This window comes from Candoia aspera, chromosome 2, assembly GCF_035149785.1.
Source record: "Candoia aspera isolate rCanAsp1 chromosome 2, rCanAsp1.hap2, whole genome shotgun sequence".
Taxonomy (NCBI): Eukaryota; Metazoa; Chordata; class Lepidosauria; order Squamata; family Boidae; genus Candoia; species Candoia aspera.
Window position 1 is genome coordinate 158,076,245 of NC_086154.1, and position 24,215 is coordinate 158,100,459.

At 40.7% G+C, this 24,215-nt stretch overlaps 1 protein-coding gene across 4 annotated transcripts; it reads left to right on the forward strand.

The window, feature by feature from the left end:
• The first annotated feature begins 1,238 nt into the window (after positions 1–1,238).
• TMEM39A (transmembrane protein 39A) lies at positions 1,239–22,581 on the forward strand. Of its 4 annotated transcripts, none has more exons than XM_063294572.1 (9): positions 1,239–1,416; positions 5,186–5,379; positions 6,175–6,397; positions 10,536–10,619; positions 12,583–12,737; positions 13,151–13,499; positions 14,304–14,491; positions 20,467–20,587; positions 22,269–22,581. In XM_063294572.1, the coding sequence occupies exons 2-9, from the start codon at positions 5,267–5,269 to the stop codon at positions 22,500–22,502; spliced, it is 1,467 nt and encodes a 488-aa protein (XP_063150642.1). In that variant the 5' UTR covers positions 1,239–1,416; positions 5,186–5,266; the 3' UTR covers positions 22,503–22,581. The 4 variants fall into 4 exon arrangements, with proteins under 4 accessions (XP_063150642.1, XP_063150643.1, XP_063150645.1 ...); XM_063294573.1 differs by lacking the exon at positions 1,239–1,416 and adding an exon at positions 1,436–1,460; XM_063294576.1 differs by lacking the exons at positions 1,239–1,416; positions 5,186–5,379 and adding an exon at positions 7,363–7,398 and having other exon boundaries at positions 6,287–6,397.
• Positions 22,582–24,215: the final 1,634 nt, after the last annotated feature.

The window sequence follows — 24,215 nt, forward strand, 5'->3', positions numbered from 1 at the left end:
GCATTTTTGTGTGACAACTTAATTGATTTGAGAATTAACACATTAGTCTGTAAAAATGGTTACAGAATTAACCAGGGAAAGGGATGGCTTTTATTGCCTACTCCTTTTGAATGCAGTGAAGAAAGATTCATTGAATTGCAACATTAATTCTAGTATGTTTAGCCAAACACAGCTGAAGTGTTACATCGTTCATGAGTTGTATAGCAGTGAGATAGAACGAAGTAACGCTCCAATATGATCCCAAGGATCATACTGCCACTATAGTGCCTGAAAGTAACAATTCCAAGATGAAACAAAAATCAAAGGAAAAAAACAATGGAGGCGCTAACTCTCCAACTGAATAGAAACGCGGGTTCGCTTATCGTTTCACCGCTGCTTTAGAGGCGTCCTCAGAGCGTGATAGCTGAACGCGACCACGCACCGCTTTCTAAAGGGGAAATTGGGCCTTCTGCAGCTTCCCACTGGTCACGGCTAGTTCTCCTGATGTTGGGGTGGGGAAAGCCGGGGAATTAGCTCAACTGTTGCACTCCACTTGCTTGGAGTTCCGAACGTGGCCAAATGAGGTTGGGAAAGCCACTCGGAGAGTGAATTTGAATCTGACTGCGCTGCCTCGGGGGTGGGGAGGCGGCACTCACGTTCGTCCTTTCACACCGAGATGTCTCCGGGTATTGGGCGAGTGCCGGCTAGGAAGTTTCCGGAGGCGCTTCCCCTGAGGGAGGGAGGGAGGGAGGAAGGGCAAGAGACGAGTACACTGCTGTATGTAGAAAACCCATTTGCTCTTGTCGCTTTCATTCAGAACCACGGCGCCAACACTCCCGTATGAATCGGGAGCGTATCTGATCCGCTGTAGATTTAAATGTATGACATACTGTGCTTTAAAATAAACACTTTGTATGGGCATGAAACATACATTATGTAGATAAGTTTCTTAGGTACTAGTGGGCGAGCGTACGTTCCTTAAGACACTGTTAGTTTCTGAGTTCGCACGACGCACCGAACCACGAACTGGGGACACACGGACTAAGTACTCACGGTGGACTAGACTAAATTGGGGTTGTCTAGTTTGTAATTTAATGCATCATGAGAACACAGCCACAGTCTCACGGTTTCTCGCGTTTCGAAGCTTTTGCCACTCACAAAATGGCTGCCGTAACCCTTCTCCACCCGTTTCCCTTCCCGGGTTGGTCAGTGCGTCTGCAGACACTGCCCTCCTCTTGGCGTCGCGCACTGATGAACGCATCAATCCTCATTGCCACGTCTCTTCAGGGCAGCAGCGTTTACAGCGGCCGTCGCGGCTACAGAGCGACGCGAAGTGAATTGGGAGGGCTGCGCTGCGCCCCCTCCCCAGCCTGGCGGGCTCCCCAGCCTGGCGGGCTGGCGGTGAAGGCACCCGCTCATGGTGCTGTTGGAGAGGCGGTGAGTCGGATTGAATGGCCGCCTCCTTCTCATATATTTCCATGGTGTGTGGTGTGTAACCGGGACAGCCCGGTGTACTCAAGCACGGCCCTGTGGCTTGGAGTAGTGGAGGCCGCCGTCGTACTTTGCTTCTGCCTTTGTTGCTCGGCTAAGAGAGAACTGTGCTTTTTCCTGTTGCCCCTTTCTTCCATCGCGTTGGGTTAGTTAACAGTTGTTGCATTCCGTTATTGGCCTTCCCTCTTCTTCAGGGTTTTTCCATTCCGCAAACATTCCAGGATCTTCCTTGCTAATTTTCTCCTCTTGTTTTTCATTTGCTCTCATTCAGGCAACTTTTTTTATTGAGAAGTATAAAATATTTCTGTAGGAAGTAGACTCTTATCTAGAAACATCTAGCTGAACTTACCTGATCTCAGACAGTTAAGGTCGGACCTGGTCAGTACTCGGATGAACGACCTCCTGGGAAGTCTAGGGCTGCAGGCTAAATTAGGACATTGGAAAAAAACATCCCGGAAGAAGACAGTGGCAAACCACTTCTGTGATGTTATCAGGGTCTAAAAGGTACCAAGATTTGAGCTCCATTTCAAGGAGATTTTACTTACTTCTGTTTATAATTCTGTTTCTAATGAAGAACATTGCTGTTACTGTATGTCCTACTTCTGCTGGAGTCTGCTTAAACTTCTTAGAAATCCGAACTTGATGGATTGACGTGGCTCCACAGGATAATGTGGCATGTACTTTTAATTGTTTCTTCAACAGTTGTGTGACTTACTATGAGTTGCACTTTTGTACATATTTCGGTAGAAGACATCTTGAGATCATGAGGCTTACTTTTGAATACACTGCACACTAAAGGGAGTTACCACTTTCCAGTTGGGGATTTTTATTTATTGGACATTTATATCCAGGCCCGCAACTAGGGTCTGTGTCACCCAAGGCAAACATGGATTCTGCACCCATTTTGGCGCCCCCCCCCCGTGCTCATTTTGGTGTCCCCCCCAGTGCGGCGCCCAGGGCACATGCCCCGCTTCCCCCCTCCCAGTTGTGGCCCTGTTTATATCCCACCTTTCTTTGTACCATACAGAGATGTGTGGCGTAGATGTATTCTGTCCTCTGTTTCCCCAAAACAGCCCTGTTAGGTGGGTTGGGCTGAGAGATAGTCATTCAGCTGGTTTCTGTTCCTCTGGGAGTACTAGAAGTCATTGTCTTCTGGTTTTTAGCTCAGCACCTTAACCACACAACTAAGCTTTTTTTCAGATGTGACAGAAAGATGGATTGTACATGCACCAAGGTGTCAGTCCTTGACAAACAAAGCCTAAAAAGGAGATCCAGACTTTTAATCAAAATAATGTGCATCCAACCAATACAAATCCTGAATCTGATACTGTTAAAGTTTACTAGTGTTGGTATACGTAGTATAACACAAATGTATACAGATTAACTCAATTTTTAATGTTGAAAGGGTTTACGAAATCAGTTTAATAAGCAATAATAAATATGAGAATAATTTTTTGTATTCATTTGAATGTTCTTTGTTTTTATCAATTATACCCAAGTTTTGAAGTATTTGGAATTTTTCTATGATCACAACGGAACTTGAATACACTTAGAATATATCTCTGAATTCATCTTGAAATGTGTGCACCCAGCTTTGAAGAAAGAACTTGCTCCTTTGCCAGGAGCCATTCATTTTCTGTGGAGAAATGTTCAACAGTGCTTTTTAAAATGCATCTACTTTATTGTAAATGATCATCAAATAATACATTAACAAAACAGTTATAAATATTTTTATTTTCAGAAGCAAATTCTGATTGTAGTGTGTTTGTTTCCTTTTTAAAAACAAATGTACTAAAAATGCAATTTGTATATATACATCTATGTACTATTCCTTTTTGGGGTAAGCAACATTATGCACAGCACAGAAAAAGAGTAAGAAATAGTGTGCAAAAGAAATTAAAGGCAGGATATTAGAGAAAAGGAAAAGAAATCTAAGAAACCTAGTTTACACTAGTGCCTTTCACTATACTTTCCATACCTTCTATTCTTGCAAACCATTCTTGCTTCCATGTCCATACATAAATTGCCTTTTGTTCTTTAAATTCCTTAATTCCTCTTGAGGATCTCATCAGCTTCATTCAATCACGACTTCCTTGATGTTCATTTTTGTCTTACTCCATTCCCACTTTGTATTTTCAGTAACCCATGCCTTAATCACTTGATTGGTCTACTGCAATGTGCTTTATGTGAGGTTGCTTTAGAGATGACCCGGAAGCTGCAGCTGATAAAAAATGCAGTGGCAAGATTATTGGCCCTGCCAATATAGAACTACAGCTATATTAAAGTTGTGGCATTGGTTGCTGATAGGCTTCTGGGCTCAATTGAAAGTACTGGCCATTACCTCTAAAGCTGTAAATGGTACAGCACCAGGATATATGAGGCGCCTTGCCAGAACTGAATGAATCTTCCTGTCCAGTCTGGTCATCAAGGGAGGGCCTGCCAAAAGTTACTTCCCCTCATGAGGCTGCAGGTTGTGGCTGACGCAGCAGGCCTTTATAATAGCTCCTGCCTTGTGGCATGTTGTCCCCCAGAAATATGTGCAGCTCCCTCCTTGCTGCAGTTCTGAAAACATGTTAAAACTTTTATTTCAATGCACTTTTGGTTCCAGATGACTGGCTGCGAGCACCTATCTTGGGTTTTGTTTGGGATTCGCTTTTTGTGATTATTTTTCGGTTTTGATTGACATTACTTTTTTTATGATACTGTACACAGCCCAGATTCCCTTAGGCAGGTTATAAATACTGTAAAATAAATAAATACATTCATAAATATTTTGCTGCTTGGTCCTCATTCATTCCCTGTGCATGACTACTTACTCAATGTGCTTTTTTATTGTGCCAGTCACTCGGTGCACAGTCATTCATTACTAGATGTGGGGTGGCTGTATTTAATAAATAATAATAACCCTTCTTATTTTACCATACTCACTTCTTAAGTAACCCATCCTATTTTATTCAACTTTTGTGTTTCTCTTGATATACTCTCTCATTTCCATAAAACAAGGTAGATGGAAGCACATTCTTATTTATAGCCATTTTTATTTTTGTTGAAAAACATTCATTGCTTCCACTCTACCATTTTACCATCTTGCCTTAAACTTTCTCATTTTTCCATCTACCATGGAAATTCATCTACTTGTTCTGATTTGCTATTTATGCTTAGCTTGCAGTTGTTATTTTTGTTTACCTTGCAGTTGTTCACTAATGTACATATTATAGTATCCATAGTAAACAATGTGATACCAGAATTATACTGATCTCAATCACATTGCAACCTGCAATAATTTAAACTTTTCATCCAAATTATAAATTTTATAAACTGAAACTACTCTCCAAAAGAGATTTTTTGCCTCTGCTTTTGTTGTATATAACAGTCAAATTCTGATATATTGTTTGTAACAAATTAACACTGAAGCACTGATACTTAAACTTTAAAAAAACTTATGCAACATTTTTTTTAAAATTGTTACTTGAACTTGTCTAAAAATTTTATTTTTAATTATTTTGTCTGTGCAAGATAATATATGATATAAGATCATATTAAATGCATAGACTCTGATTACCTCTGCTAATCTCTGCTGTTAAATGAAATGCATATTTTATTGAATCATCTTAATTTCAGAAGTTCTTGAACAGATGTTGCACTTTCCTTTGTTTTAGAAGGTTCTGCGGCATAATTTCTTAAATAATTTCAGTTGCTTCCTTCTCATTTGCAGAACTGGGAAATCTTTCACGTTGTTACATAAGTATCAGGGCAAAAGCTGCCAAAGGTGGAAGAGGTGGATTGCTTCCTGGTCATGCCCGGTGGAAGGAGGGGACCCAGCCGGCAGCAGCTAAGCCGTTCAGCTTTGCCTTCTCTTCAGACGTTGGTGGGTGGAAACTGTGGCAACGGCACTGGTCTGAGAAATAGGTAAAGTCTGTGTGTGACATTGTGGTTTTAAATCTGGGAAGCCAAATAGCTGAATTTATTGCCTGTTATCATTGGGTATTGTTATGTTCAAAGAGTATCAGCCATTGATAATTTGTTCGTACTCTTGATTTTAAGGAGGGCTTTTGCCTTGTATTCAGCGTATTGTTATGGTACCTTATTCATCTCAAAATGACCAGGTCAGGCAGCCTTGTTGGCTGGGGACTAACTTCATGTTTTTGAGGGGACCGAGGGGTCCAGCGGACAGGCAGCAATGCAAATGGACAGAGGGTTTTTTTTAATACATGTTTGTTTGTTTGTTTTTTGGGGGGGAGGAAAATTTATATAATTTTTATAAGTAGTTTGTTAATCAGTCTTTTAAAACATTTGAAGCTTTGCAAAAATAATTTGGGCTGCCTACAACTGCTGAATGGCTATTTATTCAACTAAAGCATCTTCTGTCTTGACAATTGAGATGCAATAGTAGCATCTGAAACCTCAACTATTAATATTATTGGGAAAAGATGGAGTTCCTAAATCTTCAGTTAATGCTTTGTACAACAGAAAAGATAATCAAATGTGTTATATAGTCCATAAAAGCTTATGCCATAATGTTTATCTTTAGAGTGCCATATGACTCTTTGTTGATTACATTAACCTGTTATTGGGTTGTTATAAAAAATCTGTTGCAAATCTATGGAACTACTGTAATTAAAATAATAATAATAATAGACAATTTAACATCTAGATGCTAAATACCAATGTTCAGCCACTGGCAACAGTTATTTTTGGTTTCAGGAATGGTAGTGCTCTCAGCCTCTCTGCTCCTCCTATTACTGCCCTGATTACTCCTGAGCCTGTGAGACACTGCCGAATCCCAGAACTCCCTGTGGATGGAAACCTTCTGTTTGAGTTCCTCTTTTTCATCTACTTGCTGGTGTCTCTTTTCATTCAATATATTAATATTTACAAGACCGTCTGGTGGTATCCTTATAACCACCCTGCCTCCTGTACATCACTGGTGAGTTCATCTTTGTTTATACTCCCAGGATTAATGTGTCCCTGTGGTTAATGAATGAATATATGTATATTATCAGGCACTAATAAATACTTTCAATATGGCAGGGAAAAAAAAAGAACCAAGAAGGAAGTGCAGGGACCTTGTATCTCAGATTTTAGGGGCAGCATTTATGGGTTGTTGGGTTTTTTCCCACCTCTCTGAGTTTCAAACTTTCTCTTGAGACAGACAGCCTTTTTCTTTCATTCCAGTTTGGTGGAGCTGCAGTGAGTATGGCATTTAATGTTATGATGTCAACAGAAGAATAAAGGTTGCAGTCTGCAGACTGTTTATCCCTGATCTTTGTGGGACTCAAGGGGCAGAATTTGATTCATTTTGATCTGAAAAACACCTCCCCACCAAAACGGGGGGAAAATTGTCTTGATAATTTCAGGGGTTTGAATTTTCCCCCCTCAAATTTGCAGATGACAAAAAGTTGGGTAAGAGAGTTAATACCCTGAAAGATAGAAATAAAATTCAAAATGATTTTGTTAGGGTAGAGAAATTGTCTAAAATAATAGGTTGAAGTTAGAGAGAAATGCATAGTTCCTCACTTAGGAAACAGAAATCAAATGTACAGCTGAGGGATATCTGGAGAATAAGGATATGTGACTTGGTAATAGTACTTGTGAAAAATATATTGGAATAATACTTGATTGCATACTAAATGTTAGTCAGCAATGTGATATAGTTGACAGAAGGCAAGTGCAATTTTAGGTTGCATCAGCAGAGAATAGTGTCAAGCCCTTGACAGCAGAACATGACCAGGGAAGCAAGATTCACTTAGAGTTCCATTAATCAGGTTTAATGTCAATAAATAGTGTGTTGGGATGTAGAATCTTGGAAACTGAAGAAACAAGCTCCCACCCTCATTTATAAGTGAATTCATTATGGTGGTTTCTGTGAGTTGTTTGAATCTTTTTCCCCAGAAGGCGAAACTGAAGGGCTAGCTGCCTTTTTCTCAGGTAAGCCTAGCACTGAAACATCCATTATTCTTTGTTAGTGATTTTGAAATCATCCCTTTTCTTTCTCATCCTGAATTCCCTTAAGCATAATTTCTATATCACAGTATGTATTGGTTCCTCTTTATCTGATTCAATCAGGCCCCATATCAAGAACCTTGTACAATTTTGAGCACCACACTTTAAAGAAGGATTCAAACAGCAGGGTTCAGAGCAAAAAGACTAAAAGCTAAGTCCTGTGAAGAGAAATTAAAGCAATTGGACATGTCTAATCTTGAGAAGAAAAGACAGTGGGTGGGGGAAAGGCGTGATAGTACACTTTCAGTACCTGAAAGTATATCACACAGAAGTTATTCAAAATCTGTTCTGCCCCATTTTAGAATGTAAAATACAGAATAATAGATTTTAGAATAGTATTTTCCTTTTCTAATGTTACTACTCTTAGCAGTAAGAGCAGTTTAGCCATGAAACTCATTATCCAAAATTATGGTGGACTCTCCTTCACTGGCTGTATTCAGACAGAGGCTATACAGCCATCTGTTTGGATTCCTGCATTGAGGAGGGATTGGGGAGATGGCCTAAATGGCTCCTTTAGATAATGGGATTGGTAAGAGAAACTGCAGATACATTAGTGAATGAATGGGCCTAATACAAAACCTATACTATCTTTATCCCACAAGAAATGTGTTCAGATAATTTCCTCAACTACTTTTGTAGTGGCGGGAAAGAGTATTCATTTGACATTAGATCAAGTGGATTAAAGTAGCCATTTACCACTGCCTCATAAAGGCCCAGCCTGTGCAAAATCTTCAACTCTTACCAGCCTATATAAAATTCCAGCGTAGTTAAAAAAAAAGACTTATTTCCTCTGGGGAAAGAGAAATGGTAATATTATTGTAAGGAAAGAATTGGTGTTCTCATAGATACATCTCTTGCTCTTCTCACAAAGACATTGCAGATCTCAGAATCATAGCCATTATTTACTTACGTATTTATTATTTTGCATGCTTTTATGTTGCCTTCAGTTGCATGACTCCATGCAGTATATAGCAATAGCCACAACCGGCATACCAGCCGGAGCTGGACAAAGGATCTCCTGGCCATGGTCTCCATCCACCCCTCCAGCAGTAGCCATGACTCCAGCAGCACCCACAACTCCCAGACCTGCTCCTTCAGGGACAAGTATTGCCTTTTTGAAAAACATCATTGGAAATATCATTGGAGCTGATGGAGAGCTGCAATGGACAAATAACAATTCCATCTTGCCAGAGGTCTACATTAGCCATTGTATTCAGATTTAACAGTCTCCAAGCATAAACCAGAGCATTTCCAGCCAGGCTTGAGGTGGCCATGCATAAATGAGTCTCCAGATGATCTCTCCTAATGGTTTCAGAGAGGTGACAGGTGATACCCAGCATGGGAATGGTCACAAGGCCAACCTCTACTCTTCCCCCTTTACCAATAGGAACTGCCTACTGTAGAACGAGCAGAACTGCTGTAAAACAGTAGTTTCAATTCCTGTCCAGAAAAATATTAAAGTATCAAGGGCTTCTAAGAGATCCAAAAGATCAGAAGGGATGCAATACCCCATCCAGGTCCTCACAAAGGTTATCAACTAGAGCAATCAGTGCTGTCTCAGACCCATGCCCAGGTCTAAAACCAGTTTGAACAAGATCCAGATAATCTTCCCCTAAGGCTCTTTGTAGGTGAATCAGCCTGAAAAGGGAAGGTTGAAGATCAAGTGATAGTTATCAAACACAATGGGATCCAGAAAGGGCCTTTTAAGAAGAAGGATCACCACAGACTGCTTAAGCCTGCAGACCTAACCTCCTCTTGAAGCAAATCATTGACAACATTATCAACTCGTTGCACCATGATCCTGTAAGAAGGATCATGGGTCATGCCTATAAATACTGCTGCAGGATCCAAGGCCATGTCTCTGAAACCTGAAAACCTTGCCCAGTCAGGTTTTGGTAATATACACCAGGTCAATTTGTTTATAATTATGTCATGAATTAACATGGTCTTACTACAAATACTCCTTCAGCCCACTGCTGATAACAAAACCCAATACAATACAATAGGTTTCACATACTCTGAGAACTCCTCCCAGCTTGGGGTTGGAGATCCCTATCCGTACTCTCACTACAGGACAGCCTTCAGAAAGCCTACTTAACGTTTATTTCTCATGTGGGAGAGAGATCTTCAACCCATTCCAGTTCTTCCTGCAGGCCACCAGTTACGGTTGGAAAGCACACCAACAGAGTCCAACTGATCTTTCCGGACCAACAGTCAGGTGTCCAAAATTGCTATCTGTTGCAGCTGAGCATCCATTTCAGTCTCTGCAGAGAGTAAAGAGGGTGACCTTGAGGGAGATAAGTGAGATTGATTGCCAAAGCAGTAACCACCCAGAGTCCCTCTTTCGGGGGGAGATGGGTGGTGGCAAAATTTGATAAATAAAAATAAATAAATAAGGGCCTACACATGGCTTAAGTTTAAAGAATGAAGGTTTGCGAAAGTATTTCAGACAGACATCCCCCTAATTCACATGATTATAAAGGAAGGAAGGCACAGTCAGATTTGCAAGGTTATGTTAGTATAGCCAAACTAAATAAAAGTAGTTTTTAGTTTTAGTCAAACTTCTTTCCTCATGCGCCTGCCCCAAGTTTTCCTCCAGTAGGAATGAGTCAGATTAGAGCAGTTTAGTGTGTCTTTGGGATTTTTTTTCTTTTTACCTTGAGCAAGTTCACTATAGCATCTAGAGATGGGGTGAGGGATGAGACCCTTTCTCCTCATCCAGTTATTTGAGACTGGAATCCCAGCCCCAGAGGATGGGAGTTTTCCTCTGTGCTGGTTGTTTTGCTTTCCTTTAAGAGTGGAAGCACGTATGTAAGTATAGAATACCCTTTTCTCTGTTTTCCTTTCTGTGTGCTATTTGTAAATCTAACACCCTCTTTGCAGCTGAATATGCTTAACATGATCCTTTCTCTTCCCTACTTCTCTGGCAGGCTTGCAGTTATTCACAGTGTTTCCTGATTCTTCCCTATAGGAACTTCCATGCTTCTACTGTCAGCTCAGCACCTCCTGCCTTTCTGGCCTCTCCTTCACCCTGGTGAATACCCTCTTGTTTTCTCCTTTAGAACTTTCACCTCATCGATTACCACCTGGCTGCATTCATCACAGTGATGTTGGCACGGAGGCTAGTGTGGGCCCTCATCTCTGAGGTAATATGATGACCTTTTTCAGTTTCAGGATACATTAAATGAGCTTGTGTGTCCCCTGCATTTATTCTTGTTTTGTAGTTCATGAAAACATATATTCTCCTTTCACCTACCCACCTTCAATAAAACATCCCTCAGTGTTGATGTTACTGTATTAAAATTACAGTCACCAGATTAGTTATGAAGCTGCCTTGCTCAGGATAAGTGTGTGTAACCCAAAGTTATAGCTGACCATAACTTATGCTAGAGATAGAGCCCTCAGGTTCCATGTTATAACAGCAGCATATCGGGCAATGTTCAAGTTATTTCAGGCAAGATTGACCATAGGAGCAGATGCTTAATTCTAATCAGGTTTACAGAAAGAGTATTTTTTTCAGGCCAGAAATAAGATGTTCTTCTGGTAAGGATGAAATGTCTCCTAGATGTCAGTATGAAAAGTTATTTGTACATGCAAGCGTTTTGAGATGTGCTTCATGCCCCCAAATCCAAGCCACTTTTGTAATGCAGACAGGTTTGAGTACAGTATCTATCACAATTGCAGTACATGAATCTAATTTCAGTTTATGGCGGAAGTGGGCAGGCTTTGCCTGAAGATGATACTTGACCTTTCTACTGTCCTTCCTTGAATCTGCAGGGCATTTCACTCTAAAGTGTTGACTTTACCAGAATGGGCAGGACTGAAATGTTTGGAACTTTCTGGGGTTTGTGCTTTCCAATGAGAGAAATTGGCCTGAAGTTTTTTAAGGGGTTCTTAAGGCACCCATTTTATTACTAAATCCCCCTAGCCTCCCCAATTTAAAAAAATAACTAGACAACCCTGTGACCTTCGGGTCATCCTTTGAAAGAAAGGTAGTGCAGTCTGATGTGACCAGGATGAACTTTAAATTTTAGGCTGACCATATTTTTTTTACCCAAATGCTGGATGGTCCTGTGATCATATAAGAAGAGTATATATTATAAATAGAAAAATAATTGTAGTGGCAAACAAACTTCAATAATAAGTCAATATTTACTTACCTAAACTGATAAATAGAATGACCATGGGTGGGCAAAAAAGCAATGGGAGTGGGACCAACATCTGACTTCCTGCCGGGTTCTCCATTGACTTTGCTTGTGGGAAGCTGGCAGGGAGTATCAGAAATCATGATCATGATCACGGGGACACTGCAATGGCCACAACTTTGCAAATAAAACTAGTCTGAACATCATGGAAATTCCACAGGAGTAATGGGTCCCAGATTTTTTATGCATTCTTTAAGTTAGCAGACTTTAGGTACCTTGATTCAAAAATTGTTGCGGTATAATGCACCATTTGAGCTAATCTGAGGGTACAGACAGACATAGATTGGAAATGTTTGTTTGATCAGTTTATATCCTACCTGGACTGCAAGTGGAATATTGAGTGCCACATATGATCCATAGATTGCTCATCCCTGGTGTAGGGAAATATAGAACCCTTTGATATTGATGTATAACATTTGCAGTTGCAAAGCTGGGGGCTCTGACTCTTAATGCTGTTTTTTTATTGCATTCTTTAATCAATCAATAGTATTGAACTTAGCTAATGTAAATTGGATTTTTTTTAAGTAGAATATTGTTCATGCTGCCTTTTCTCTTTCCCCAAATGTACATAAATTGTTTCAGGTATAGAACAGCTGGTTTCAGGTGGTCCATGCCCAAACCCAAAGCATGCATATTTTGGATAATTTGGTCTGTAGACAGAATGAAGCAGGATTGTTCTGCTTTGCGTATGGACCAAAGTGCAGTAGAGGCAAACATGATTCAGGGTTAGTAGTAAGAGCAGGGCAAAGCCAAGGAAATTATTGCTGGCAGCTGAAGGAATACATTCCCTGTACAATGGCAAGTCAAGCTTTTATTTGCTCTGAACCGGAACATCTTTGGAACATTTGTGGGATATGTGAGGAAAGACTGTGGAGCTAATGAGGTTCTGGGTTTGAATTTGCAGGCCTCGCAGGTGGGTACTTCATCAATGATTCACGATATGGCATTGATTCTGGGACGCCTAGTTCTACTCACCCTTTGTGTATGGGTGCTCTGCTGGACTCTGGTCAACCTCTTCCGTAGCCATTCTGTCCTCAATCTCCTCTTTCTGGGCTACCCGTAAGTATCCTTCCCTTTTGTCCTGAATGAACAATTCTAGTTATATCAGACAGAGTAGAGAGAAACTCTTTGGATCAATGAAGCCTGGGTAAAAAATGGTGGCTTCAGAGCTACTTCTTGAATTTTTAAGGAGAAATCCATACGGCAAGAGTTGCCTGTTTCAGAACAATTTTTCTCTGTCAATGTCTATTATACACTAGAGTTTGTTTAATTAATTGGTCCGGAGACACTCAGTCCATCAACTTCATGTAAGATCTGGATGAACAAGAGGGAGAATATATATCAAACTGGATAGGAAAATGAGATCATCGTCTGAGATGCTACACTTCTCCTTGATAGAAAATTCTGTCTGATATTCATAGATGGGATATGTCACAGGTTATAATCTCACCCTGATGTCTCTCCCTTTTCAGGTTTGGTGTCTATGTTCCATTGTGCTGCTTCCACCAGGATAGTAGAACTCAGCCTCTTTCAACAGACTGCAGCTATTTAGTGCAGGATCAACTAGTGGATGATGGTGCCTCGGGGGTTGGCAGTCTTGTGAAGCCCAAAGATTTATTTTCTCTCCTGAGAGAATCTGTCAAAGAACAGTTCAACCCCTCTATGACCACTCCAACGCACAGCTGTCCCTTGTCCCCAGATCTCATTCGCAATGAAGTGGAGGGCCTCAAAGCAGACTTTAACCGCCGAATCAAGGAAGTTCTGTTCAATTCCCTCTTCAGTGCCTACTATGTGGCATTTTTGCCACTGTGCTTTGTGAAGGTAGCTGTTCTTGGATTACTTTACTACTACTATTAGTGCCACTCCACCTCCTAAATCTTGCCTGTGGATTGTTGGGGCAATGGATTTCTGGTTAATTCCCCTTTTCTCTGTCTCCCCTTTGGCAGCCTGGATGGCGGAATGTAGCTGCATCTGGAGTGCCCTAGTATTGCTCCCCGTTGGAGGATAGGTATTGCCATACATGTAGTGCCCCTGTGGTTTTCCCAGTCCTTTTTCCATCCCATCTACTAACCCTGTCCTCTTTTTCAAGGCAGTTATAACAAGATTCTATTTTGTGCCATAATATACACTTGGTTCCAAATTCAGATCCTAATTTGACAACGTCCAAATTGTCAGTACTAAGACTAAATCAGCCTAAGTAGAAAATGGGGAAGCTATCCAGATCAATTCAGAGATTTCAGAAGCTATTCATATTACTGATATTGCAAGTATAAAAGCAGAAATACAGGACTTAGGCAATTAGCTTAGTTCTCTGTTTCTGAGTAACAAGATTTCTTGAGTCTGTTATTTTACTGTAGTAGTCATAAGCAAACTTTCTTGAAAGCTCAGGGAATTATATGAGTTGTAGCACAAGACAGCGCACAGCCAATGTATGTAATGCATTAAAATATGCCAGAAAGAAATGCCTGAGTTTCCCTAGCTTACTAGCCTTGCAGCTTATAAGGCTCTGTGTGTGTGTGTGTGTGTGTGAGAGAGAGAGAGAGAGAGAATCATTCTAGAACACCATCTTACTGCTTCTAGGATAGCTGGGATGCTATCATTAATTTCTTCTCTGGTTTCTTGCAGAGCACTCAGTATTATGATATGCGCTGGTCATGTGAGCACCTCATCATGGTTTGGATAAATGCTTTTGTCATGCTCACCACACAACTGCTTCCTCCCAAGTATTGTGACTTGCTACACAGATCAGCTGCTCACTTGGGCAAGTGGCAGAAGCTGGAACATGGTTCATACAGTAATGCCCCTCAACACATGTGAGTCAGAGCACTTTCTTCTAGGGTTGTGGGAATCTTTGAAAGTCTCCTTTTTATAAGTAGTACTTACTGAGGTTTTCACGGCTTACATTTTGTTATTCAGTGTTATATTTTCTTTTATAAGATGTACTGTTAGCAGAATCTGCAGAAAAAAGGGATTCATATAATTTCTAGGCCTACATAGGCAAATCAGAATTGCTGAAGACACTCCAGCAAAGACTTTAGAAGCCCAGTGCCAACTCCAAGGATACTCCTCATGGCCCTTGCTTTTTGATCATTCATAGCCAGTTTCATCTTTCCCTCTCGGAGTGAGCAGCAATCTTATTGTTGCAATAACCATAAAAGCCTTCCAGCATTCCATACAACTGGCTGGAATGGCTCCATCACCTCCCCAACTGCAAACTGAAGGCAGGCAGGCAGAACTTCTGCTCAGGAAAGGACTGTGTGTATGAATATTTGAGGATTGTTGAAAACTAAAGAAAAATACTGTAAATTAAAAGAAAACCCAGGAGGCAGAGGTACATGTTGCCATAATTACAAGAGGAACGTACAAATTCTGTGCACCACTAAATGAAACTCCTTATGTTTGAATAGATCCCTGGGAGGAATACAGTCATTTTGAATACATAGTAGAAGCTTTTAATAAAAAATAAAACCACATGATTTGCTGATTGTACTTTATTTTAAATATTTAAAAAGCATGCACAATAAATAGTATCATTATAAAACAAAACAAGTTACCAAGAATTTTTGCATAGTGCAACTGGTAATAGAGAATTTTTATCACGTTTGTGTCAGAGAAATAAATTTGAACAATCAAAGAAGGAACATTTAGTGATTTCTTAACAGTGAGCAGGCAGGAGCTGTTGCTTCTACTTCCTACTCGGGCAGGGTCATGGTGCCAATAGAAAAAGACAAAGGAAAAGTACGAGCAACTGCTGTCTTCTCTTGCTTGCATGCTTTCCTGCTCATTTCTCCTGAAGCAGCATTTCAGAAGGCACGGTGGTTGCCATAAACATAAACATTAGGATGAAAATGTGTAATGGTATATTGGAATGACCTTGGGAGACGGGGAAGAACCACAGCCAGGGAAATGGTTGGATAAGAGGCAGCTTAGACCGCTGAAGAAAAGAGGGCATGGGAAACAGAATGGACCCTCCCTAGTTTCTTGGGCTGTAAAGGCCATGGGGGAGAGGTGTACTTTCAGACTTTCAAGATTCTGTTAATGTAACCTTACAATACAGCAGAGTTAGTTCATCTGGGTGTTAATCACCCAGGAGCCATCTCAAGATTTTGCCACTCCCCTGGGTCTCCAGGCCTGTTGACACAACCAGGTCTTGAGGGACCTCCAAAAAGCTAAAAGGGATGAGGCCAGCCTCACTTCAGGGGGAACAATGTTCCATAAAGCAGGGGCCACAGCAGAAAGGTTTCTTACAGCCTTTACATTCTAATTCTTTGAATTGTGACTAATTCAGCAAAATTCCTACTCTGATCAAGTCTGTTTCTTTGAAGTCAAAGTGGTGTCTTAGTAATATTCATTTAGGGATTAACTTTTCTTGAGAATTCTGCTATCTTTATAAAGTTTCTTTATCCCATATTACTAAAATATATACTTAAAATAGGGGGAAGATCCTGCAGTTTTCATTTTTCAACAGAATGGAATTAAATGAGTAGTAACTCAAAACTGATAAAATAATGAAGGCTGAAGAATTTCAGATAAATATATATAATGTATAATGCGGAGCTTCAAAGAGGTGTGTTAGAAAATAAACTGTTGTTAGTGTTTTGAGAAAATTAGCTATTTGTAGGCATCACTGCCTTGTAGGGCGAGGATAAATCCTACCAAATTTCAGGTAAATAGATTAGGTTTGCTTCAGCAAAGGATCTTTACCTTGTTGTGCTGCTGGAGCTTGAGCACCTCAATGATGCCATGAGCTAAACCGTGAAGTGCCACCCAAGACGGGAAGGTCAAGACAGAGAGGTCAGACTAAATGCGATCCCTGGGGAAGGTAATGGCAACCCACCCCAGTATTCTTGCCGTGAAAACTAAATGGATCAGTACAACCAGAGATATGTCAGTATACCGCCGGAAGATGAGACCCCTAGGTCGGAAGATGGTCAAAATGCTACCGGGGAGGAACAGAGGATGAGTTCAACTAGCCCCAGACGTGATGACGCAGCTAGCTCAAAGCCGAAAGGACGGCTAGCGGCCGACGGTGCTGGTGGTGAACGGCGAATCCAATGTTCTAAGGATCAACACACCATTGGAACCCGGAATGTAAGATCTATGAGCCAGGGCAAATTGGATGTGGTTATTGGTGAGATGTCAAGACTAGAGATAGACATTTTGGGCATCAGTGAACTGAAATGGACTGGAATGGGCCACTTCACATCAAATGACCACCAGATCTACTACTGTGGACAAGTGGACCACAGAAGAAATGGAGTAGCCTTCATAATTAATAGTAAAGTGGCTAAAGCAGTGCTTGGATACAATCCAAAAAACGACAGAATGATCTCAATTTGAATTTAGGGCAAGCCATCTAACATCACAGTGATCCAAATATACGCCCCAACCACAGATGCTGAAGAAGCTGAAGTAGAGCAGTTCTATGAGGATCTGCAGCACCTACTGGACAACACGCCTAAAAGAGATGTTATTTTCATCACAGGAGACTGGAATGCTAAGGTGGGCAGTCAAATGACACCTGGAATTACAGGTAAGCATGGCCTGGGAGAACAAAACGAAGCAGGACATAGGCTGATGGAATTTTGCCAAGACAACTCACTCTGCATAACAAACACTCTCTTCCAACAACCTAAGAGACGGCTTTATACATGGACTTCCCCAGATGGACAACACCGAAATCAGATTGACTACATCTTTTGCAGCCAAAGGTGGCGGACATCTATACAGTGGGTAAAAACAAGACCTGGAGCTGACTGTAGTTCCGATCACGAACTTCTTCTTGCACAATTTAGGATCAGACTAAAGAGACTAGGGAAGACCCACAGATCAGCTAGATATGAGCTCACTAATATTCCTAAGGAATATGCAGCGGAGGTGAAGAATAGATTTAAGGCACTGGACTTAGTAGATAGGGTCCCAGAAGAACTCTGGACAGAAGTTCGCAGCATTGTTCAGGAGGCGGCAACAAAATACATCCCAAAGAAAGAGAAAACCAAGAAGGCAAAATGGCTGTCTGCTGAGACACTAGAAGTAGCCCAAGAAAGAAGGAAAGCAAAAGGCAACAGTGATAGGGGGAGATATGCCCAATTAAATGCAAAATTCCAGAGGTTAGCCAGAAGAGATAAGGAATTATTTTTAAACAAGCAATGCGCAGAAGTGGAAGAAGACAATAGAATAGGAAGGACAAGAGACCTCTTCCAGAAAATTAGAAACATCGGAGGTAAATTCCAGGCAAAAATGGGTATGATCAAAAACAAAGATGGCAAGGACCTAACAGAAGAAGAAGAGATCATGAAAAGGTGGCAAGAATATATGGAAGACCTGTATTGGAAGGATAACAATATCGGGGATAGCTTTGACGGTGTGGTCAGTGAGCTAGAGCCAGACATCCTGAAGAGTGAGGTTGAATGGGCCTTAAGAAGCATTGCTAATAACAAGGCAGCAGGAGATGACGGCATCCCAGCTGAACTGTTCAAAATCTTGCGAGATGACGCTGTCAAGGTAATGCATGCTATATGCCAGCAAATTTGGAAAACACACGAATGGCCATCAGATTGGAAGAAATCAACTTATATCCCCATACCAAAAAAGGGAAACACTAAAGAATGTTCAAACTATCGAACAGTGGCACTCATTTCACATGCCAGTAAGGTAATGCTCAAGATCCTGCAAGGTAGACTTCAGCAATTCATGGAGCGAGAATTGCCAGATGTACAAGCTGGCTTTAGAAAAGGCAGAGGAACTAGGGACCAAATTGCCAATATCCGCTGGATAATGGAAAAAGCCAGGGAGTTTCAGAAAAACATCTCTTTCTGTTTTATTGACTATTCTAAAGCCTTTGACTGTGTGGACCATAACAAATTGTGGCAAGTTCTTAGTGGTATGGGAATACCAAGTCATCTTGTCTGCCTCCTGAAGTAACTGTATAATGACCAAGTAGCAACAGTAAGAACAGACCACGGAACAACGGACTGGTTTAAGATTGGGAAAGGAGTACGGCAGGGCTGTATACTCTCACCCTACCTATTCAACTTGTACGCAGAACACATCATGCGACATGCTGGGCTTGAGGAATCCAAGGCTGGAGTTAAAATCGCTGGAAGAAACATTAACAATCTCAGATATGCAGATGATACCACTTTCATGGCTGAAAGTGAAGAGGAATTGAGGAGCCTTATGATGAAGGTGAAAGAAGAAAGTGCAAAAGCTGGCTTGCAGCTAAACCTCAAAAAAACCAAGATTATGGCAACCAGCTTGATTGATAACTGGCAAATAGAGGGAGAAAATGTAGAAGCAATGAAAGACATTGTATTTCTGGGTGCGAAGATTACTGCGGATGCTGACTGCAGTCAGGAAATCAGAAGACGCTTAATCCTTGGGAGAAGAGCAATGACAAATCTCGATAAAATAGTTAAGAGCAGAGACATCACACTGACAACAAAGGTCCGCATAGTTAAAGCAATGGTGTTCCCCGTAGTAACATATGGCTGCGAGAGCTGGACCATAAGGAAGGCTGAGAGAAGGAAGATCGATGCTTTTGAACTGTGGTGTTGGAGGAAAATTCTGAGAGTGCCTTGGACCGCAAGAAGATCAAACCAGTCCATCCTCCAGGAAATAAAGCCAGACTGCTCACTTGCGGGAATGATATTAAAGTCAAAACTGAAATACTTTGGCCACATAATGAGAAGGCAGGACACCCTGGAGAAGATGCTGATGCTGAGGAGAGTGGAAGGCAAAAGGAAGAGGGGCCGACCAAGGGCAAGGTGGATGGATGATATTCTAGAGGTGACGGACCCGTCCCTGGGGGAGCTGGGGGTGTTGACGACCGACAGGAAGCTCTGGCGTGGGCTGGTCCATGAAGTCATGAAGAGTCGGAAGCGACTAAACGAATAAACAAGATTAGGCTTGTGTGTGCGTGTGCACTAAGGGACACTGAAAGATTCCTTCAGCCACATTCTCTGATAAACTGGGGCAGGGCTGTGCAACTCATCTGTTGAGAGCTGTAATATTGAGTAGATGTTCTTGTGCTGTGCCATTACCTCTGCTCAGGCTCCACAGCTGGAAGAACCATTCATTGTAATTAGAAAGTAGAAATCAAATGACTCCAAACAAATGGAGTCAGTTGATTTCTAGTTTCTAATTACAATGAATGGTTCTTCCAGCTGTGGAGCCTGAGCAGATATAATGGCACACCACAAGAACAACATCTACTCAATATTATACATCTTCCTGAGGTTTAAATGGAGAAATTTAAGCAGTGGTATAGTGTAGAGACTGCAGATTTACTTATTAATAATGATGTGCATTAACTTGTTCATCAGAATCCAACACAACAACCTAAAGCTGCAGCTTTGCATTGTAATCCTGTACATTTCTACAAAGAAATGAACCTCCATTGAGTTCAATAGAACCTAAGTTAATATAGTTTCTATTGTATTGGAATTAAAAATCAACAATAAATATTTTTTCCTCACCCACTGTGAACATTAAACTCACTCCTGGATGTATCCCTGGATGTATTTCTGTATTAGTAAAAAATTCAGTTCATCTCCAGAATTTGAGCTAGAATGCCAGATGTAATTTGTCTATTGACTTACCTAGGATTTCCATCTCTATTGAAATCTCTAATTATCTGTTATGCTGCTTGAACAAAGATAAAAATTCTAAAAATTCCTAGAGAAATTTAAATATAAGGCATATACAGAGGCATCTGCATTTTCTTTAGTGAAATTACTCATCTAGTTTTGCTTTCTGATAATAATGAAATCTTTTTCTTTGTCCATAGCTGGTCTGAGAGCACAATATGGCCGCAAGGGGTACTGGTACGGCATAGTCGATGCTTATATAAAGCAGTGGGACCTTATAATGTAGCAATACCTTCAGATGTCTCCCATGCTCGCTTTTATGTAAGTATGAACTAGTGGACTACTGAGGGTCTAGGAATACATTACTTCCTATCATGATATAAAAAGATTTCAGTTCTTTTACAACAACAAAAAATAATAACCAGCATAGGTTGGAGGAACTTAATGTCTTGTTAACAAAATGTGGTTCTTCCCTGCTATTCAGTTATGCTGCTGCTAAGTTCTAAAAGGCAAGGACTTCCCTTTGTCCTGGCAGACTGTTAATAGTTCAAGCCTCCCCCACTCATGCCACCTAATGTAATTGCATATATATGGGGTATCTATATATATTTCCACTTAGCCAGAATATTCTTGTTTCTTAAATCTTGTCCTATTAATAGGGTGCTTCTGAGAAGGCATGACTCCAGGGTCCAACAAGATGACGTGCTTCTGAGAAGGCATGACTCCAGGGTCCAACAAGATGATGTTGTTTAATATTTATTTTTATTTATTTGAATTTATAAGCACCCAACTCCAATGGACTCTAATAGAGCACGCCCTCTCTATTGGATCTAGTGGGGTGGGCAGAAACAATAGGAGAAAGGCAATCTGGCAAGCAGCCTGGCCCTGTGCTATGGAGGGCTTCATAGGTGATGACCAGCACCTTGAATTGCACCTAGAAACCTACTGGGAGCCAGTGCAGCTCAGAGAACATGGAGTATGGTTTTGATAGACCCTTCTCCACAGGGACATCACCTTAGCTCGTAGGGAATTTTTTTGTATCTGCTCAAGTCTCAGAGGTAAGCAGGATTTTCCAGAATCAGTTGGAAAATCTCAGAGCTATTCATGGCTAGGCAAATTAGCATGTTTATAATGTTGGCCTAATTTCTATGACGTCTCATTTATGTATATCTTCTTTCTTTAAGGAGCTTGTAGCAGCATTGTGTTTTGTTCTCATAACTGTGATGTAAGTTAGGCTAAGAAGGAAAGTAACGCCACATCACCAAGTTGCTTCACAGTAAAGAGGGTTTAACCTAGAACGTCTCTGTTTTGAGCTATGTGCTGAAGATGCAGGTGTCAGACTCCAACTTTGCTTAATTTCCTTATGTTACAGAAACCTAACTGGAATATAAAGATCTCATGCTTTTCTAAAGCTTCAGATTTATCACATTTATTTTAAAATGAAAGACTTGAATTAGCTATGAATACATAGGTCTTAATGGCTACACCACACATTTTACTAGTTTCTCTTAGAAGTGCACCAAAACACAAGCCTGCTTTCATAATTTAATCATATATTTAGAATTAAGTTTAAGTATGGCTTAATCCCAATTTAAATGTGCCTAGAATAGTATCTTGCAGCGTATGCCATGCAAGTGTACTGAGAAGTAACGTTCAGTGAGACTTTCTTCTTAAGTGGAATTGCAGATACAGAATAGTTATTCTCTTTGCAATAGAATTTGCTAGCCAGGCAGTTTTCTTACTACGTTGAACGTACGAATCCTTTTTTTAAATTAAATTTCCAAAGCAACTGACAATGAGAACCAAAATAAATATTGTTTTTAGTATCTGAAGCTAAAGAGAAGGGATTTTAAAGATGCAGTGAAAGATATTAATGTGTTACCTCTTTCCAGTAGCTTTCTTGAAATTATTGATCTTGGTCTCTCTTCCCCATTCCATTGCTTCGTATGCATAAAGGAGGCAGATGGTTTAGCATTTAAACACACCTTGTTTCCCTTTCTAGTTCCTCTTCCACCATCCATTACGGCTCCTCAATCTGCTGATTCTCATAGAAGGCAGTGTGGTCTGTTATCAACTCTACTCCCTGCTTCGCTCAGAAAAATGGAACCATACGCTCTCCATGGCCCTGATACTCTTCTGCAACTACTATGTCTTATTTAAACTCCTGAGGGACCGAATAGTATTGGGCAAGGCATACTCTTATCCACTCAACAGCTATGGGTTAAAAGCCCATTAGTCATCTGAGGAAGGGAAGGATATTTTCATACAGTTATATTTTTTTTCCTTGCAACTGTTTATAAATATTTAAAAAAATATTTTATATTTTGTATACTACTGTTTTTTGTGGGGTAGGGAAGGGCCAAGTGGCAATTAAATGTCGCTTTATAAACAAGGTTATTTTATATAAAGACATCATTTGTGTATATACTGTATATCAACATATATCTATGTGAAGCAAGAGCATTGTATGTGTGGTCACTCTATCTACAGTGCATGCAGATTAGCCATCATAAAACTCAGTTTTATGTATAGGACATACCTATTTGCTATACATCTAGTTAAAGGGTGGCCATTGCTTACAACTGTTGTGGACAAGACATGTGCAACTTCCTGGGTCCCTTTTTATGGTCAGTGATTTTTTTTAAAAGATCATGCCATCAAAAAAAACTTGCCAAAATTGGTATTTTTAAAGCATAAAAATTGTAATGGTATGCTTCAGTTTTTTTAAACCTCTCTCACATGACAGAAAGCTCCAGCACCCTCAGATTTAAGGAATAGTTCTAAGAACACTTTAGAGCAGCATAAATAGAGCAATAAAATATTATCAACATCACGTGGTGCAGTAGGTGAGATCATTTGATTTTGCACATTATTGAGCTGCATTCTCAAACTGCACGTGATGTCCAGCTTGCATGGGATTCCTCAGCAGGCAATGAAGAATAGGAAACTAATTAAGCACACCTATATTGCTATTTCTATTTTCTACTGCATCCTGAAAGACTTTTGCATTTATATACAACTGGAATTTTAAAAAACTGGTCTTTTCCTTTTTTTTAATTACAATCACAGATGAACGCAAGCTTTTAATTCTTTGTTTCATAACAGAGTAATCCAAGCAGAGCCATGGTCATCTTCTTTGGTGACTGGAGACTCAGCATTTTTAATTAAACACAATTAAATGAGGCTGGCATCTGCAAACGACTAGCCTTTAGTAACTTCCAGTAGCGTTCAAAGCCCTTAAGGCATCTTAGAAAGAAACGCTTGGGTAGCTGCAATTTGGTCCTTCTTACTGAAGGGGTGAGGGGGCGCGATGGCTCAGGGGTTAAGACTCCAGGCTTGTCAATTGGAAGGTCACAAGTTTGGCGGTTCGAGACCCAAGTGCCGCATGACGGAGTAAGCTCCCACACCCACCCCAGCTCTTGCCAGCCTAACAATTTGAAAGCACGCAAACGTGAGTAGATAAATAGGTACCGCTTTGGCAGGAAAGTAACAGCATTCTGTGCCTGTCATGCTGGCCACATGACCGCAGAAGCATCTTCGGACAGCGCTGGCTCTTCGGCTAAGAAACGGAGATGAGCACCGCCCTCTAGAGTCAAAGATGACTGTGTAGGGGAAACCTTTTTTACCTTTATTGAAGGGGTATCCACAGACCCAGAAAGAGGGATAAAGGCAAATACTCCATCAGTTCTAATATGAATGTTTTATGACTGACCATTCAGAACAGCCATTTTGTGAAAACATTTACAGCCAGTTCTGCAAATCAGAGCTATCAAATGTGGACTACAAACGTCTGGATGGCTACTAGATGGCAACCAAAAATTGGATAGAGCTCTTTCTCTGGCCTCTCAGATTTTTGCAGCCCAGATCAATTAGCCTGCTAAACCTGCCACATAAGGGTTGGCTCCCACTTACTTTAATGAATGTTCTTTACATGTCTTTGGCCAGATTC